This window comes from Dromiciops gliroides, chromosome 3 (genome assembly GCF_019393635.1).
Source record: "Dromiciops gliroides isolate mDroGli1 chromosome 3, mDroGli1.pri, whole genome shotgun sequence".
In the NCBI taxonomy this organism is placed as follows: domain Eukaryota; kingdom Metazoa; phylum Chordata; class Mammalia; order Microbiotheria; family Microbiotheriidae; genus Dromiciops; species Dromiciops gliroides.
Window position 1 is genome coordinate 572,385,107 of NC_057863.1, and position 17,592 is coordinate 572,402,698.

At 35.6% G+C, this 17,592-nt stretch overlaps 1 protein-coding gene across 2 annotated transcripts in view; it reads right to left on the reverse strand.

The window, feature by feature from the left end:
- The window catches only part of INTS6 (integrator complex subunit 6), an 85,534-nt gene that overhangs the window by 45,848 nt on the left and 22,094 nt on the right, over window positions 1–17,592 (reverse strand). Inside the window, exon 4 of one of the 2 annotated variants that reach the window (XM_043998479.1) lies at window positions 15,016–15,105. In XM_043998479.1, the coding sequence (XP_043854414.1) occupies window positions 15,016–15,105 (90 nt within the window). Of the gene's footprint in view, window positions 1–4,856; window positions 5,009–15,015; window positions 15,106–17,592 lie in introns of those variants that run through there. The other variant, XM_043998480.1, reaches the window with a different exon arrangement.

Genomic DNA, 17,592 nt, shown 5'->3' on the forward strand with positions numbered 1-17,592 from the left:
CTCACCCTTATCTTCCCACAAAACTGTGCTCCCCCTTTTTCCATAGTACTTCATAGTTCATTCCACCAAAGGAATACCCCCACACAACTACTCATACATCTTTAAACTCCTTCCTATATCTCATTTAGTTCAGCCCTACTACATGAGGAAAATCATCCATTCTTTTAAAATTTCTTTCTGGGTACTTTTAATCATGGCTAATGATCTTAAATGGGGCATCTAGGTGGTACAGTGGATAGAGCACCAGGGTTAAAGTCAGGAAGGCCCGAGTTAAAATCCAGCTTCAGACACTTACAAGCTGCATGATCCTGGACAAGTCACTTAGCCTTGTTTGCCTCAGTTTCCTCATCTGTAAAATGGAGAAGCTGGAGAAGGAAATGCCAAACCACTCTAGTATCTTTGCCAAGACAACCCCAAATGGGATCACAAAGAGTCAGACACCAACTGAAAGGCCTGAACAACAGTAAATAATCTTAAATAAAGTGAAATCAGACTAATGACTATTGGAATCAACTCCTTAATCCTGTCTCCTTCAAAATCTCCACAATAATCATAATGTGCCACCTGATTGAATACTCTAATTTAAACTACTTGTCCTCAAGCACTTACACCAAAAACCCTACTTTGACCCCTCATGAAGTGGCAGTGACTCTGCTCTATATCACTGCAGCAGAGTGCCGAATCCTGGCAAGGTTTCAAATGCTGGCAGCAAGACACAGATCAGCTTAGCTAACTTTGGAGAGAGTCAAGAGAAGGTAAGTTACTGGATGGAGTTTTTTTTTTTTGACCACAGCAATTCATGAATCATCTATTAATTCACGGAGAGATTGTGGTTTACTTATGTAGAGTATCCACACAAGATGAACACACAGACCTTATTTAGTATTTCAGTATGCCCTCAAGTAACATAATTCAAAATAATCTTAGTTAATATTACTTATTTTTTATTGCAGATGTCCAGGATTTCAGGTGTTAAGTAGGCTTTTCTAAGCTACCCTACAAATCTGTGCACCATTTCTGATGTTATTACTAATATTTAAATGTTTTGCAAATTCCAAATTAATTTAAAAACAAACTTCTATAACACAATTATGAAGTGGTTTATGAAATGGGAACTTCTGTGATCTACTATGCAACTATTCAAACTAATTGGCTAGTTTTCATAAATAAAACATTTCACTTCATTACTGAAGAAAACAGCCTATATTTATTTATTTGTTTGTTTGGGTTTTTTGTGGGGTAATGAGGGTTAAGTGACTTGCCCAGGGTCACACAGCTAGTAAGTGTCAAGTGTCTCAGGCTGGATTTGAACTCAGGTCCTCCTGAATCCAGGGCTGGTGCTTTATCCACTGAGCCACCTAGCTGCCCCTAAAGAAACAGTCTATAAAGTTTGTATGGAAGCAAAGAATAAAAACTCCAACTGTTTTCAACTCCACAAACATTAAACGTCTCATGCACAAAGCTCTCTACTAGAAACCAGGCAATATAAAGATGAAAAATGATAGACTTTTCCTTCTAGGAGCTTACAGTCTAAAAGGGTACACAGATAAGTATGATACAAGATAAAATGTCAGAGGCCAATCAGAACCAGGCAAAGCTATAAGAAAATTAAGAAGAGATCACTTTTACTTGGAGCAGATGGAGATCAAAAAGCATCCAAGGGGCAGCTAGATGGCGCAGTGGATAGAGCACCGGCCCTGGAGTCAGGAGTACCTGAGTTCAAATCTGGCCTCAGACACTTAACACTTACTAGCTGTGTGACCCTGGGCAAGTCACTTAACCCCAATTGCCTCACTAATAAATAAATAAATAAAATAAAATAAAATAAAATAAAATATTAAAAAAAAAAAGCATCCAAGCTGAAACTCCAAGTGTGAGATTTCAATAGCAAGAGGAATAAAGAGGAATAATTTATAATGATCATGGGGGAAATGATATGTATCAAAGCACAGACATGGTAGAAGGAAGAATGAAAGTAAACTAGAGACCAATTTAATTTCCCCGGGAAAAGAGAATATGTGAGAGGGAGTACTAAGAAGAATCTACCTACAAATGTATACTGGAGACAGAGCAAGGCCCAGAAGATTCCAGGGTAATGAGAGAACTGACAGCTCCAAATACTGAACTACTCTCCAGGAGAAGAAAGCATTTATTTAGCACCTCCTATATGCCAGACACTGTGCTAAACATACTACAAATATTATCTCATTTGATTCTCACAATAACCTTGGAAGGTGGGCACTATTATTAACACATCTTAATGGTTAAGGAAACTGAGACAGAGGTTATATAACTTACTTAAGGATCACATAGGTGCTTAAGCATCTGAGGCCAGTTCTGGACTTGGCCCAGTGCTCTAGCCACTGTGCCACCTAAGTACTTCTATTATTGTCATCTAAATATTATATATTACCAGTAAAAGTTTTTGGAAACCTAAAAAGTAATTCTTTGGGAGAAGTCAGATAGCTGAGAATTTATTAAAATGAAAACAGGGGGCAGCTAGGTGGCGCACTGGATAAAGCACAGGTCCTGGATTCAGGAGGACCTGAGTTTAAAATCCAGCCTCAGACACTTAACACTTACCAGCTGTGTGACCCTGGGCAAGTCACTTAACCCCAAATGCCTCACCACCACCCCTGCCCCCCCCCCAAATGAAAACAACCCTTCTCCAATTGTTACTTTGAATTTACTGGAATGTGATGTTTTTGGTAAAATTTTCCAAGTTTATCACTAGAAACTTAGGCTCATCTACCATTACAATTATAATAGTTTCAATTCTTATATGTCAGGATAAGGGTATTCAAGGTTTATTCATTTCAAGTGAAGAACACATGTAAGGTAAGTCAAAGAAAATTCAGTAGCAGGAAAAGCAAGTATTTTAAGTATTTCCTATTTTTTAAAGCACAAATATTATCCTAATCATTAAGGTCAAAGAAAGATGATAAATTAAAAATCACAACTTCTGATATTGATTTACTCTTAGTTATTATAATCTTTAAGAGATACTTAATCACCTATTCTTCCAATAATTCGGTGCCTTAGTAGTAATAGCAGCTCAAAAGCAAACTTTTTTTTCTTTTCCAATGTGTCCTTTAGGAAAGTAAACAAAGTTTTCAAATATAAATCTATTATTTAAAAAACAGCTAGTAGTTACAAACAAAAAGACACCTAATTCTAACTTCCCTTAAGACGAAAATCTATTAAACTGTTTTCTTTAGTAAATAGAAATTAAGTAAACCATCCCTGGGACACCTTAACTTTGTAATACCCTGATCCAATATCTAAGCAACTAGAACTTTATTTCAAACTGATCAGGAAAGGAATATAACCATTAAGATGGAAGTGACTTACAATCCAGTTTAAGCCCCTTTCCGGTAGAAATACCATTTCTTTCCTCATCCAGTTGGCTCCAATTGGGGAAACAACTTATTTTCCTAGCCCACTTAATACTGATGGACTTAAACAAGTCCCTCTTCAGTACTCAACTGCAAAACTATTGGATGATTTCTAGACATTACTATATGAAAGATCATGATTTCCTCTCCACAAGCCTCCCCTTTCATTACTCCCTTTACAGGTTATAAGAGTACACAGAGGCACTTCAAAAAATGAAGTGTTAAGGAAAGTACTCCAGGAACTACTGGTTAGCCATCTTCTTCAAAAATGAGTAGGTCAAATGTAGAACTCTGAGACTATGTGCCACCACAGGTAACATACTACTGTTAAGTACATATGAAAATTGAATTTAAGCAGATATAGTCCAGTTTGGCAGATCTCTTCCTACTGAGTTTATATCAAGTTCAGTCCAAGGTAAACAATCACCTCAAGAATATCATCATTAAAGTTTCACTCACAAATCTTAAAAGTAAATCCATCTGCCCTTCAAGGCTAGTCAGTAGGGAATCCATATCTGGAGATACTGTGTCTAACCTCTGAGAAAGAGGGGTAGGAAATGTTTAGTCAATAAAAAACCATCATTCATTCAGCTGTAAGACTCAGCTACTATCATTCAAGCTCTCACCTTGTCGGAGTAGAAAGTTCATTGTAAAGATTCTGGAAAAGTCCATCCTAGTAATTATTAATGTATTAGACTGGAAATTATGAAGTAGCTGGGAACTGATTCTTATTCTTTGTTTCTATTCCCAAAAGTTCATAATTCAGACCATAAATTCTAGGAGATGTTTAAAATTTAAGAGAAAAGTTGACCCTTCTCTTCATTCAAAGCAATGGTCAGAAATTTAAGAGCCTACTTCCTCATCATGGGAACTGCTAGAGTCTAAAGGCTCATTATTGTAACAATATAGATATTCTTCAGGAAACTACTCTTAAGTAAGTTGGATCCCTCAATGCCTACATGATTGTACTCAAAACTGGAACTGGTTCAAAGGAGTCTGTATTGAAAGGCAAACCTATCAAAACCAAACAACAGTGTACTACAGAAGCTCTCCAGCTGTTGAAACTTGAAAGTCAACAGCCTGAATAGAACTGGTAAATATATACCAAATTCAGGAGATACTTTACTACTAAAAGTGTTACAGTTTTTTTTAAAAAGCCGTAACTGATAACTGAGTTAAGCTATGTAACCAAAGCACTGGTCCAGCCTTGTTGAGCGGGACACACCTAATTAACCCAACGAAAATTAACCTAATGCCCTTAGAGTCTTGGAGTTGAAATCCTGGAGGCATACCAAGAGCCCTTCATTTAAATGGGTCTTGAACTTTGGGGGTGGTTCTAATACCTCTCAGATTTTATATTCTAATTCAACCTGGTTCTACTGGGTCAAGTTTGTACTTAAAAATGTATTCTCCAACATATATTCACAGCCCCCAGAGAGAACTACACTCTACTCTGCTCACCTTTAGGGCTTTTTCTGAGGCCTTCTGTGATGACTAGCATCAGACTTTTGAGAAGAACTGAGGAAGACTAGCCATTAGACAAGGCATTTCCCCCACGATCTGACTGCTTGAAGTGACATCCAGGATCAGGTCGATCCTGTATCCAGGAATCATGACCCTCCCTGAGGCACCAGTCATCATGAGACAGTCAGTGCACTTTGGCACTTCTTGAAACCACTGGACTGCTCCTTCAGCTGAAAGGAAAGAAAACATCAAAACCACAACAAACAAAACAAAGGGAAAAAATCAGTGACTCAAACTGAGAAGACAAGATGTGGGGGGTGGGAAATAAACCAAAATAGCCTTGTCTAGATACAAATTGAGCCTTGCTTTGATACAATGACCAAAACTCCAACACCCTGTTGAAGTTGCTGAACACGATTTTTCTTAAAATATGGCTAAAAAGGAAAACTCCTATCCCAAATCAGAAAAGGATGAAGCGGGAAAAACAGGAAGAAAACTATCAAAAATAAATAGCAAGAGTCTAGAAAGCTAAACCAGTTATACCAAGAACAGTATTAGAAAAAGACTTTAAATCTTAGATGTAAAAAACAAGGCCTAGTCACAATAGCAGCTCACCTTAGCATAGTGTTTCATACGGTTTTAGAAGGCGCTTGTCCCAGTCAAGAGACACAAGGAAGGCCCAAGGCAGTTAGTGCTACAAAGAATGCTCATGAGTGCTACCATGAGAATGTTCTTCCTGTTAGCAGAATACCAATGTTCAGTCTCAAATTCTGTCTCAGAGGAAGTATGAAATGCACTAAAATTGAATATAATTCCAGACTTTTTAAAGGACATATTTTAAAATACATATATATAAACTTTTCTTAATTATGAATTCCATGTTACTAAGTTACACACCCTTTTTAACTAGCCCTGTTGCATTCCTAAATATTGTACAATAATAACAAATTATAGATGAAAGATGATATGGTCTATATATATATCTTTAAACTGCGTAACAATTTCCATTAATCTATAGTGATATATATGTATAAAAAGTTCTTTTCCTATTATTCTGAATTTCAATTTTAAGCTTTGTGATAAGATAATTTAAAACACAAACCATTAAAATGTGTCTGTAAAAAAAGTTCTAATACAAAAAAAAAGATGATTCAAGGTTTAATCCAACTGCTTCTTAAAAGAAGATCTACTGAGGCCAAGGTAAATTTTTTATTATGTCAAATAAACCCTCATTGATACAAGGTATTACGTTATCAGGATGAAATTAAATCCTTTTAGGCTGCAGCATTAAAGCAGTTAGCCCAGGGTTCCTTATCAGATATTTTTAATAAGAGGAAAGGAAATAATATGAATCTCTATTATTCTAACGATTTTCAAATTCTTATTTTCCTTTCTACTTTCTAGAAAATTTTCTATACAGTACAATTTATTACACTTAAAACTAGTGGTTGAAAAAAAAAACCTAGTGGTTGAGGATAATTTAAAATTTCCTCCTGTGGACTCTAAGTCTGAGTGACTGATTCTTAAAATAAATGCCTTTAACAACTCCCTATAAAGCAAGTGCTCTCACCACTACTGGTTCGTTCGCTGTAAAGCACAGGTGCTTTAAAATGCTTTTAAGAAATTATTACTTTCAAATATCATGTTTAGCCAAGAAGATACTGTAATGTGGAATTACTATCCAGCATGGATGTTAGGACATCATCTAATTTTTTAAGGTAAGAACACCTAAACCATATAGGAAAGATGAGAATTTACCATATTTTAAAATACTTCCTGAAAGAAAATTCCTCCATCTCACTTGGTAACCCATTCCAGAATTTAATAATTCCCAAGGTCAGAACAGTATTTATTTTATCTAAACTAAATTCTTATAAGACTTTTTTGGTGAAAAACATTCCTCTTATTACTCAAAGAGATTATTTAGGGAAATCAAATGTTCTTATATTTAAAATTACTCATTTTCACATATTTTTGTGTAGTCTTTTATTTGTAATTATATTGTGCATACTGTTTTCAGTTCACTAGTAGTCTGTGTGAAGCAAACTGTGGTTGGAAAGGAACATTTCTAAATGAAATTTTCCTTACATGTCCAAGCTCTTGTATTTATTACTTATTGGTTCTGACAAGCCAATAAATGCAAGGTCAAAGTGCTTTCGTCCTCTGAAAAAGAAATGCTTAGATTTACTTTCCTACAAAATCATAGAAATGCTTGATCAATTCAATTATTATTGCATTCCTAAGTTTTTCTTTAATAAGCAATATTAGCCAGTTATTCTATAAATATAAATTTTGCAGGGTAAATAATCAGTAAGTATTTATTGATTAATCAGCATAATAGAATCAAAAAGTTTGTAAGAATTTGAGATCATCTAATAACAGGAGTGTGCTGGTAAATATTTAACAGCCATTTGGGGGGGGGGGGCGGGGAGGGAGAAGAGTATGCCTAACACATTATTTTGTTTATTTGGCTGTAAACATTTTAAAAAAAATATCTGTGCATATATAGAAATATTCCACTTCAAAATCTGTGTATCCAGATGACCTCATTGAAATGAGCAAAAAAATAATAGAGTAGCATTGTGGGAAAATAAAGTGTTTTGGGGGCAGCTAGGTGGAGCAGTAGATAGAGCACCGGCCCTGGGTTCAGGAGGACCCGAGTTCAGATCCGGCCTCAGACACTTGACACTTACTAGCTGTGTGACCCTGGGCAAGTCACTTAACCCCAATTGCCTCATCAAAAAAGAAAAAGAAAAGAAAGTGTTTTTCTGATAGTATATTTATAAATGGAAATTTGCCAATAGAATGAAATTAAAAGGTGTCACCTACCTAAAAATAAACTAAGAAGGCTATCTTTTAAACCATTTCATGTTTCAAATATGAAAAATTACTTTCACAATATACTTTTACAGTACGTCAACTTGTATTCTACCCTAAATGGGACATATACAACTAGAAAGTAGGCTGAATAAAAGTGGGTAGTCTGGATAGAGGAAAAAATTACCTAAACACAACAGATGTTAACTAAATAAACACTGTTGAATGGTTGAATAGATGAGCCCTATAATGAATATATGGCTACAGAAACAGATCTGGGGCTACCACCTAGAGTTCTCTCTTAAAGGTAGCCATGGGATAATAAAAATATAGAAAAGCATATAGAGTCCTTTTTAATAAATGGGGTAGCCCATTTTAATTAATACTGTCAGCCTAAATGATTTCTAGGGTTCTTCCCATTCACCTCTTTAAAAAACAAACACACAAATAAGGTGTTCAATAATTTAGATAAGGTTATGCAAGGATGTTTACTGGAAATATTAATGACATAATGGATTCTGAAACCCTCTAGGGAAATTTTTGAGAGTTTTTGGTTATTTGATGTGTGAGAATTGGAATGGCACCCCCTGCTGGGAAAGATATTTGCAGAGGAAGCTCCACCCTGAAAAGAAACCATATGACTTTAGCGTCTGGAAGTTGCCCGGCATCCAGAACTTGTCCAGAACTTACATCTATAGAACCACCTGTTAGTTATGTCAATCAAAGTTACCAGCCAATTAGCTTGGAGGGGTGTGTGTGTGTGTCCCCGTTTCCTGTTGAGCACCTCTTAGCAACTTTAGCAACTCTTGCTAAAGTTTCTAATTTGGGGCGACTACTCATTAGATTTTAGACATCATAGCTAGAATTTTAGCCCCTTACAGATGGAATAAAGATTATTCTTATAAAGTCAGAAGAAATTAAGTGCTGTATACCTAATTTTGGATTACAAAAATACAGAGCAGCACCCATCCATTTCCATCAGTAGGGATCCTCAAAAGAGACCTTTAAAACAGAAATTGCACAGAAGTATTCCAGATACTGTGCTAAGGACTGAGGATATAAAGGAAGTCCAAGCCAGGCTCTGCCCTAAAAAAGCTCAAATGGGGAGACAACATACAAATAAGTATCTAGGTACTAGGTAGTGCAATGGGTAGAATACTGGGCCTGAAAAGTCAGAAGACTCATCTTCTTGAGTTCAGATCTGGCCTCAGACATACTAGCATTTTGCCTCAGTTACCTCATATGTAAAATGAGCTGGAGAAGGAAATGGCAAACCACTCTAGTATCTTTTGCCAAGAAAACCCCCAAATGGTGTCACCAAGAATTGTACAACATACTGAAGTGAACAACAACATACAAGAAATATACAGAGCAGATAGGAGATACAGGAAAGGCCTCATGCAAAAGGCAGCATTTGAGATGAGCCTTGAAGGAAGACAGGGAAACTGACAGTTGCAGAGAGCCCTCCAGGCACAGAGAACAGCTAGTGCAAAGGCAAAAAAATGGGAAATGGAACATCCAAAGTGTTAAGAACAGCAAGAAAGTCAGTATAGTTGGACCAAAGTGTTTAAGGGAGTAAAATATAAAAATCCCACAAAGGTATGAAGTGGCCAAATTGTGAAGGGCTTTAAATGTCAAACAAAGGACTTTATATTTGACTGTGGTGACAAAAGGGAGCCCCTGGAGTGTGGGATGGAGGGAGGGATGGTATGGTTCAAGAGCGGCTTGTGGCAGTGAGCCCAGTCAGAAGGCTCCTACAACCCAGGAGAGGTGTCGAGGGGCCTGAGCCAGGGTAGCTGCTATGTAAGTGGGAGGGTCATGTAGGAGACACCGTAAAAATGGAAGATGGAATTTAAGAACTGGAAGGAAACAAAGACTCAAAAAAATTAGGAGACTTCACCTAAGGTTAAATAAGGGTAGAAATCAAGTGACTTCAAAAAAATGAGAAAAAAGAAATCAGTAAAATCAGTAACTAATGTCTGACACTTGTAGCCAGAGATATAAATATGCAGACTGTAATTACAGATCTTTTACAGTTAAGTTTTTCTGAATTAAAAAAACACAATTCGATATGGTCTGGGGAAATCAGCATTAATAACAACATAAAGTTCTAAGGAAACTAATCTATGTTCTTTCACTAAAACTCTCAAAAGCTACTAACCAATCAATAGCTATAAGATACAAAGTAGGACACCAATTTAGGAACACTATAGACATTTCCTGTAAACCTGTGTCATAATTATATAAATTAATGCACCAGGCCCTGTAAGGTTAGAAATAGAATTTGATAAAGGAGCTTTGAGGCCAAAAACCCTAGCGACCTAAGTAACATATACTAGGAAAACTAATAAGAAACTATAGCCTTTAATGTCAACGGCAAGCACAACACATGCCTTTTCAACTGCAAATTTCATCAAAACAATTTTGGTATCCAAACATTCCTGACATTAATGAATATATGTAGAATTATGGACACACATCTGCATGTGAAAGATAAACTATTACTGCTATCTCTAAGATGAGAAAATCTTTTTTCAAATGCTAACTGGTACACCCATCATAGAATCTCACCATTATGTGCTAATGAAAATAGTCTAGTAGAGCTTCTGGACTTCCTACTAAACAGTATATCATCAACTATGTCCTCCTGGATACATAATATAGTTGAATATTTCAGTTATAATATTCAGCAATGGGATTCACCAATTATACAAAAAAAGTACTTGCTATCAGGAGGACAGAACGAAAAATGTATGCTTGGCTGCAAGAGAGTTCATCAAAATCTTAGTTGACTAGCGTATTGTAATTTGATTGGTGTGAGAGTTGATATCTTTTCTGAGCTATATGAATCACTCAGTGACAGAACTGAAAATGCAAAATCTAAGTTGTATATGATTGTGTCTTAAAGTGTACAAAACCTATATTTCCAGTCAACCAGGAAATTATTCTAATAGATTTTTTGTGTCACCAAAAGTTCTAAACATAATTATATGTAAATTGCTATATTATTGCTCTAGAAAAACACACTCGACGTACTTGACTATCAAATAAAGACAAGTGAAACACAGATTAAAACATAACTATCATATACATCCCAAATTTTTAATCTGGCATACAAAAAAAAGCTATCACTCAGCTCTGCTACCTTGGTAATGCCTTGTTCAAATGATTTTATCAGTTAATGTCACAGAAGACATGCCTTTTGTCAAATACTGGCTCTTAAGGAGCATCATTCATATCAAGTATGTAATTTATAAAGCCAACAATAAAGAATGGTTTTTCATGAGTGGTTTATTATTTTGCCATGAAACTTTGTAAATAATGACAAATTAACAGAAAACTGGGTTAAATCTCTTGCATTCTTAGGTCAGCAGACAGTATGACATTGCTATATCCCTAAACTTCAAACGAAGGTAAAAGATAAATTATGGAGAATCAACTAGCAGTTAAAATAGTCAGCTAGAGTCTTGTCTTTGGGTAATGTGCATTCCTCTCAAATCACACAAATGAATTGTATTAAAGTGTCTCAAAAAACTTAACAGCTCACTTGCTACCATGTACACATTTCTCTTTCCTGTATATGTGTATGTGTGCCAACTAAGACTACAATTTTCTGTATAACGTTTACATAAAGAATCAAAACTTTTACTTAATTTGTGATAAAGGCATGAACTTGCTCTTGTACAAGAACCACGTAGCTTCCCATGAGCTTTTATTATGGGGTCATCCTTCCTCTAGATGCCCTGTCTTGAAAGTAAACAAAAGCAGTGCCACAGATAAATGGAGACAGTCATTTAAAGCTGATGAGTACAAAGTGTGCCTTAGAGGTTACTGGCCACAACACTCATTTGTTTAAGATCAATCAATCCAGTATTGACTAAACACGTTATGAATCTAGCACTCGGCTAGGTATTGTGGAAAACAAGGCACGTCTAACTATAAACAGTGTGGTGCAGACTCTAAATGTATAATGGCTATTAAAGTCTAGTGGAAAGAACACCAGCTTTAAAAACAAAACAAAACAAAAAAAACAACAACTTGATTTTCTACCTAAGAGACTGGATTTGAGTTCAGAAGTACCACATGCATATCTCAGTTCTATCACACAAACCAGGAGATCCTAGGAAAGTAGCATAACCTTCTAACTGAGGTTTGGTGTCCTTTGTGTTAAAATGGGGATAATTAAATTCTACTACCTGTGTAATAGGATTATTTTAAGGCTCACATAAGTTAATATAAATAATGTTCACTATTTTTTATTGTTATTGTTGGAGACAACTTGAGATAAAGATACTTAAAAACGTGTGAGTTGGGGAAGAATAGCAAATAAGGTTGGATATGGGTAGCATATGGTGAGATATGGAGCTCCTTGAGGAGGAACATGGGTTTGGATCCAGGTATGGCAGACAAAGGGGAAGTACCCTAAGTTCTTGAACAAAGGACTGGCATGTGTTTCAGGAAAATGATTCTGGAAGTGGTGTGCTGCTTCCTTGGAAACAAAGAGATGAGCCAGCAAATTACTAGAGTGATGAGCTGCTCATTGAGGAGAGTAGTGGCATCAGGAACAGAGAGAAAATAACAAATATGAAAGATGTGACAAAGGAAGAATCAACCCAATGTACAGTAATAGCCAGTTAGTCTTCAGCAATAAGAGGTATTTCAGTGAATTCTTCTCTTTCCAGGAAATACTTAACAGTATTTGTATTATACATCTCTCTTTTGATTATCAAATAGCTTCCTTTTAAAATGTGATCTGAAAAAACCTCCAGCTTTTTCTTTTTCATTACTCATCTGGAAATAATCTAGCCAAATGGTTTCTTGGTATAATTAACTAAACCACAAACAATGAAGAAACTCCAAAAGAACTTCGGCTACCTCATGAGTTTTCTGGTCAACACAAGTGAATGACCTCTTCATCTCATCAAATTTGTCACACTGTATCTACTAAAGTCCACAGGTTCCATAGTTTAAACACACACACACACACACACACACACACACACACACACACACACACACACCATTAGTGTTAGTAATTCATTATTACTGTATTTTCATCACCAAATTTACTAAACATGTCACTAATGATACTGTCTACCTCAAGTAATCAAAAGCATCAGACTTCTATATTAGCAATCATTAAATTATTATACAGAAAGGACAAGAATAACTGAAATGAAATGTTATCCAAGAAACAAGCTTTTATGTCATGATGTACACAGAACCAAAGTGTAACTACCAAGCCACTTGTTAGTATTTAACAAATAACATCTGTTAAGAGTGTTTCAAACTTTTCATGTGTCACTCCATTACACTGGGGAAATTATGAATCCTTCTACTTTGAACAACTATACCTAGATCTCTCGTAGGGTTACAAGATTATGAGTGATCACTTCTGTATTCTTTTAATCTTTTGTTAAAAATCTACCAGTAAAGGGTAGGATAAATCCAGGTTGCCCTACATAACTCAAAAAAGTAGTATTGTTTATATAGTCCCAGAGAATCCCTACACCCTGTACATTATTTTAAACACTGCCAGAAAATAAGATGACAAAAAGGCCAACAGGAGTCAGAACTACACAAAGCAACAAAAACATAACTCAGCCTCTTATAGCCAGACTAATGCAACTAAGAACAAACCATATTTGCAAAAACTCAGAGCTCAGAAACATCTCAAAAGTTTATTCTCCCACACAAGTATAACATGATACATATTTTCAACAGTATAATTCATTATATATACTGACACAGGGTACCTTTCCTGCCCTTCTCCCAAGGGCTCTTAAACTTTTAAGTCAACAACTGGACTTCTAATATTTCACCCAGGGATTCAAATATTGTATAATATATAAATACATGAGAAAAGGACTAAAGAAGACAAAAATGACAAAATACTCTGAAGCAGAGAGGCAGTGATTTGTTGGATAAAACCTAATTGTATGCCCAAAAGACATTTTTATGAAGGGCAAAAAACACATACACATATATACATGTATATGCATATGTATGTATTTTTATACATACACACACACACACACACACACACGTAAAGAGCTCCTCACCAAAAGTTAAAAATAGAAAGCAAAAAGAACAATTTTTCAGTTATAATGTTAGGTCAACCAAAAAATGCTAAAAACAAAATCCAGAAAGAGCTATTAAATTTACTAAAACTAAAGGAATAATATTTAAAGTGTACGCAACACACCAAAATGATCTCCCATTTTCTGTCTACTTCATGCTTCATGAAATTTCTCAAAGAAAGCCCAATAAATAGAGAAGGAAACAAAACTCAAACAATTAATCTGGCTACTTATTAACAGCTATCAGAAAAGGATAGGTAGAAAGATTAAAGTAGATAAGTAAAATGTGTTATTGATGGGTTAAATTTACATGTGCCTTCTATTCTCCCACATTGACATCAATAATTTGCTACATGTCAATTCTTGCCATGAGAAGTTGAGTAATTCAAAATTTTGGCTAAGGAGCATTCTTAAACTACTAATATGCTGTGAAAAGGTTCCCTTAGTTTTGGGTCATAATCTAAATAACATTGTTTTAAACACCATGGTCTCACTTCCCTGTCCTCATTGTAGACTGGTGAATTCAGGAGAAAAAAATTTTAGCAATATACTTAAGCAATATCATTATTTCCATACTCTAAGGTAGTTTCATTAGTTAATAACATGGGAATATGAAGCTAGACATCTAAGATTACTGTAAATAGGAAGCTAGATGTCTAACATTACTGAATATACTTTAAATATTTAATTTTTCTCTTATTCAAACCCTCATACAGACAATAAAAGATTGGAGGGGAGGTGTTAACAAGATTCTCAAGCAAATGCTATATATAATTAAGAAGACTAGTTTTAAAATATTTTTCTACCTTACTTATTACAAAAAATATATGTAATTAATTTTTGGAAGTTAAAAGGAAATCCAAGTTACCTCTGTATAAATATCTTATGCCAAAAAGAGTTCCAAGATGCTCATCCTACCAAACTGTATACAGTCAACTCTCAATTTCCCATGCTAATGGAGACGGCAAGACACGAGGCCACAAAACTGATTCTGTCACATTTGGTTTTAGAAAGCAGTTCCTCTCCCACACCCACAGTGACACATCTCCACTAACCTTTGGCACTACTTCCCTCACAGCCTGACTTACTACCCTGTAACCCAAGAGGCAAATAAGCAATGGGAGAGAGATGGTTTTGTATTATCACAAACTGAAAAGATTATATAGTCCACTAGAAGATAACCAAGAATTGACTGTATACAAAAACTGGTTTTTTAAAAATGCATTTATATTATGAATGTGGAAGTAAGCAAAGCTTACCTCCTCCTGGACTCCACTGGTAGTAGTCAACTTGCTCCCATCAGTAATTGTTATAATTATTGCTGGCTCCAGGAAAAAAGGGTTTCTTCCCTAAGGGAGTAAAAAAACCAAATTATAATTATTATGTAGTGTTTGTTTTTTTAAAATCACACATTAGTCTAAATTTCTGGCTTAAAATCAAATATTTAAATCTTGTACTCTTAAACATTATCGATTAATATTTACTAAGAATATATGTAGTGGGGCAGCTAGGTGGCACAGAGAATAAAACACTGGCCTTGGATTCAGAAGGACCTGAGTTCAAATCCAACCTCAGACACTTGACACTTACTAGCTGTGTGACCCTGGGCAAGTCACTTAACCCTCACTGCTCCAACGACAACAAAAAAAGTACAAGAATATATGTAGTAAGACCAGACAAGACATATCAATAATAGACATAAGAGCAATCATTTCTGTACTCAAAAATGGAAGACACAAAATATTATAATAGTAGTAATAGTGCTTGAAGGTTTACAAAGTGCTTAATGAATACTCTCATTTTATCCCAACCACCATGGGAAGTAGGTACTATTATCATCCCTATTTTACAGATAAGGAAAACTGAGGTTGACAGCAATTAAGCAATCTGCCCAAGGTCACACAACTTGTATCTGAGACTGGATAGGAACTCAGGTTTTCCTTGATGCCAGGTCCAACATCAAACACTGTGCGACCTAGCTGCCACTATTCATTCAAAAAGCATTGATTCTCTCTCACACACTGCCAAAAAAATCAACATTAAATAGAAAATAGGCTTAGAAGCATCCCATCTCACTGCCCTGCCCCCCCCCCCCAAAAAAACCCAATGTGGATGCTGAAGTCAATAGTTACCTTTTCATTTGGGATTAACAAATCATAAGTAAATGAAGTTTATATACATATGCAATCACAATCCTTTTATTATGGTGTTATTTTTTAAGTCATAATGTCTGATTATCTATACTTGCCAATGTACTTTGAAACAAAATTCATACACGCACGCACGCACGCATGCACACGCTTCAAAGCAGCCTTGGAGCAAGAGGTCAGTATTCAAGTCCCATGCCTGGCTGGGTAATCCTGGGACAGATACTCCAGGAAACTATGAAATTATATTCTACCAGTCACTGATCTTCCCTGGTAGAAGAAAGGGTTCTCATTTTCTCACAAGATATACACAGGTGCTTTGGGAAATAAAGAGTAAAACAGTCTTGGCCCTCACAGAACTCAGCACTCCCTGTGAGAAAGCACTCTATCAATAAGCATTAACTAAGCACCTAAAGTACCAAGTACTTACTAAGAAGCAAGTCCCTGACCTAGGGCATATGACATTCTCTCAGGAGAGGTATTACATACACCTAAAGTGTATACAAAATAAATACAAGGTAATGGGGAGTAGTTAGTTTCAGGAACATGAATACAAACACCTATAAATACAAGATAAAATGTCTAAGTGCAATAAAAGTAATACAAAGTGTTATATTTTAGAGAAGGCAAAAAGTATTTCTGACTGCAGGGAACCGATATATGCTTCAGTGAAAATAATTACATTTGAGCTGGGTGTGGAAGAGTAGAAAACAGGCAGAAAAATGAAAATAAGCACTTGCTACCTGTCCTAGGTATTTGAGGGAAGAACAAAAGATGATGTGACTCCCTGGAAAAACGCTACAGCTGCTGAATAAAAGCTCCAGGTACAGTACTGAAAACCAAGTTTAAGGGGGAAATTAAAGGCCACAGGAAAACATCGGCCAGGGCAACAAGTACATTAACAGAAACAAAGTAGCAAGTCAAGAAACAATGGAAATGTTGCAGTAAGTAGGTCGAGGAGAACTTTTGGTAGAATCATTTTATATGCTGTATTTTAGAATTCTATAAAATAAAAATGCTGTACATGAGATACAATTTAGAAATGCTTTTTATTTACTAAATAAATAATTATGGATCAATAATACCTTATGTTAGTCATATAAAACTATAATTAAACATAGGTTCTCCTTTTTTATGCCTCAGTGTTTTGGTTTTTGCCCCTAAATTATGGTCTTCATAAACACCTAAAATAACCCTTAACTTCTTTTTTTAATTGGACTTGGGCCCAACATACATCAGTATAGAAACCTCAGGGGCAGCTAGGTGGCGCAGTGGATAGAGCACCGGCCCTGGATTCAGGAGGACCTGAGTTCAAATCCTGCCTCAGACACTTTACACACTTACTAGCTGTGTGACCCTGGGCAAGTCACTTAACCCCAACTGCCTCACCAAAAAAAAAACCACCAAAAGTGACCTCCCCATCTAATCTATAATTATGAGATTTTAGTATATATGTGCTATTTGTTGAAATTATACAATTATACTTAATGCCATATTTCTTAATTACTTAAAGTTCTTGACCCCATCTGATTTTCCTTTTTTTTTTGAACTGCCTGCTCCTTTGGTCAATATTAAATTACAAAGCAAAAACATCAGACCTTTCTACCAGTCTGCTGCATTCACCTAAGAATAATTCCTCTAAGGTAAAGTGAAAATGAATGAACACAAGCTTATAACTTATGTATACAT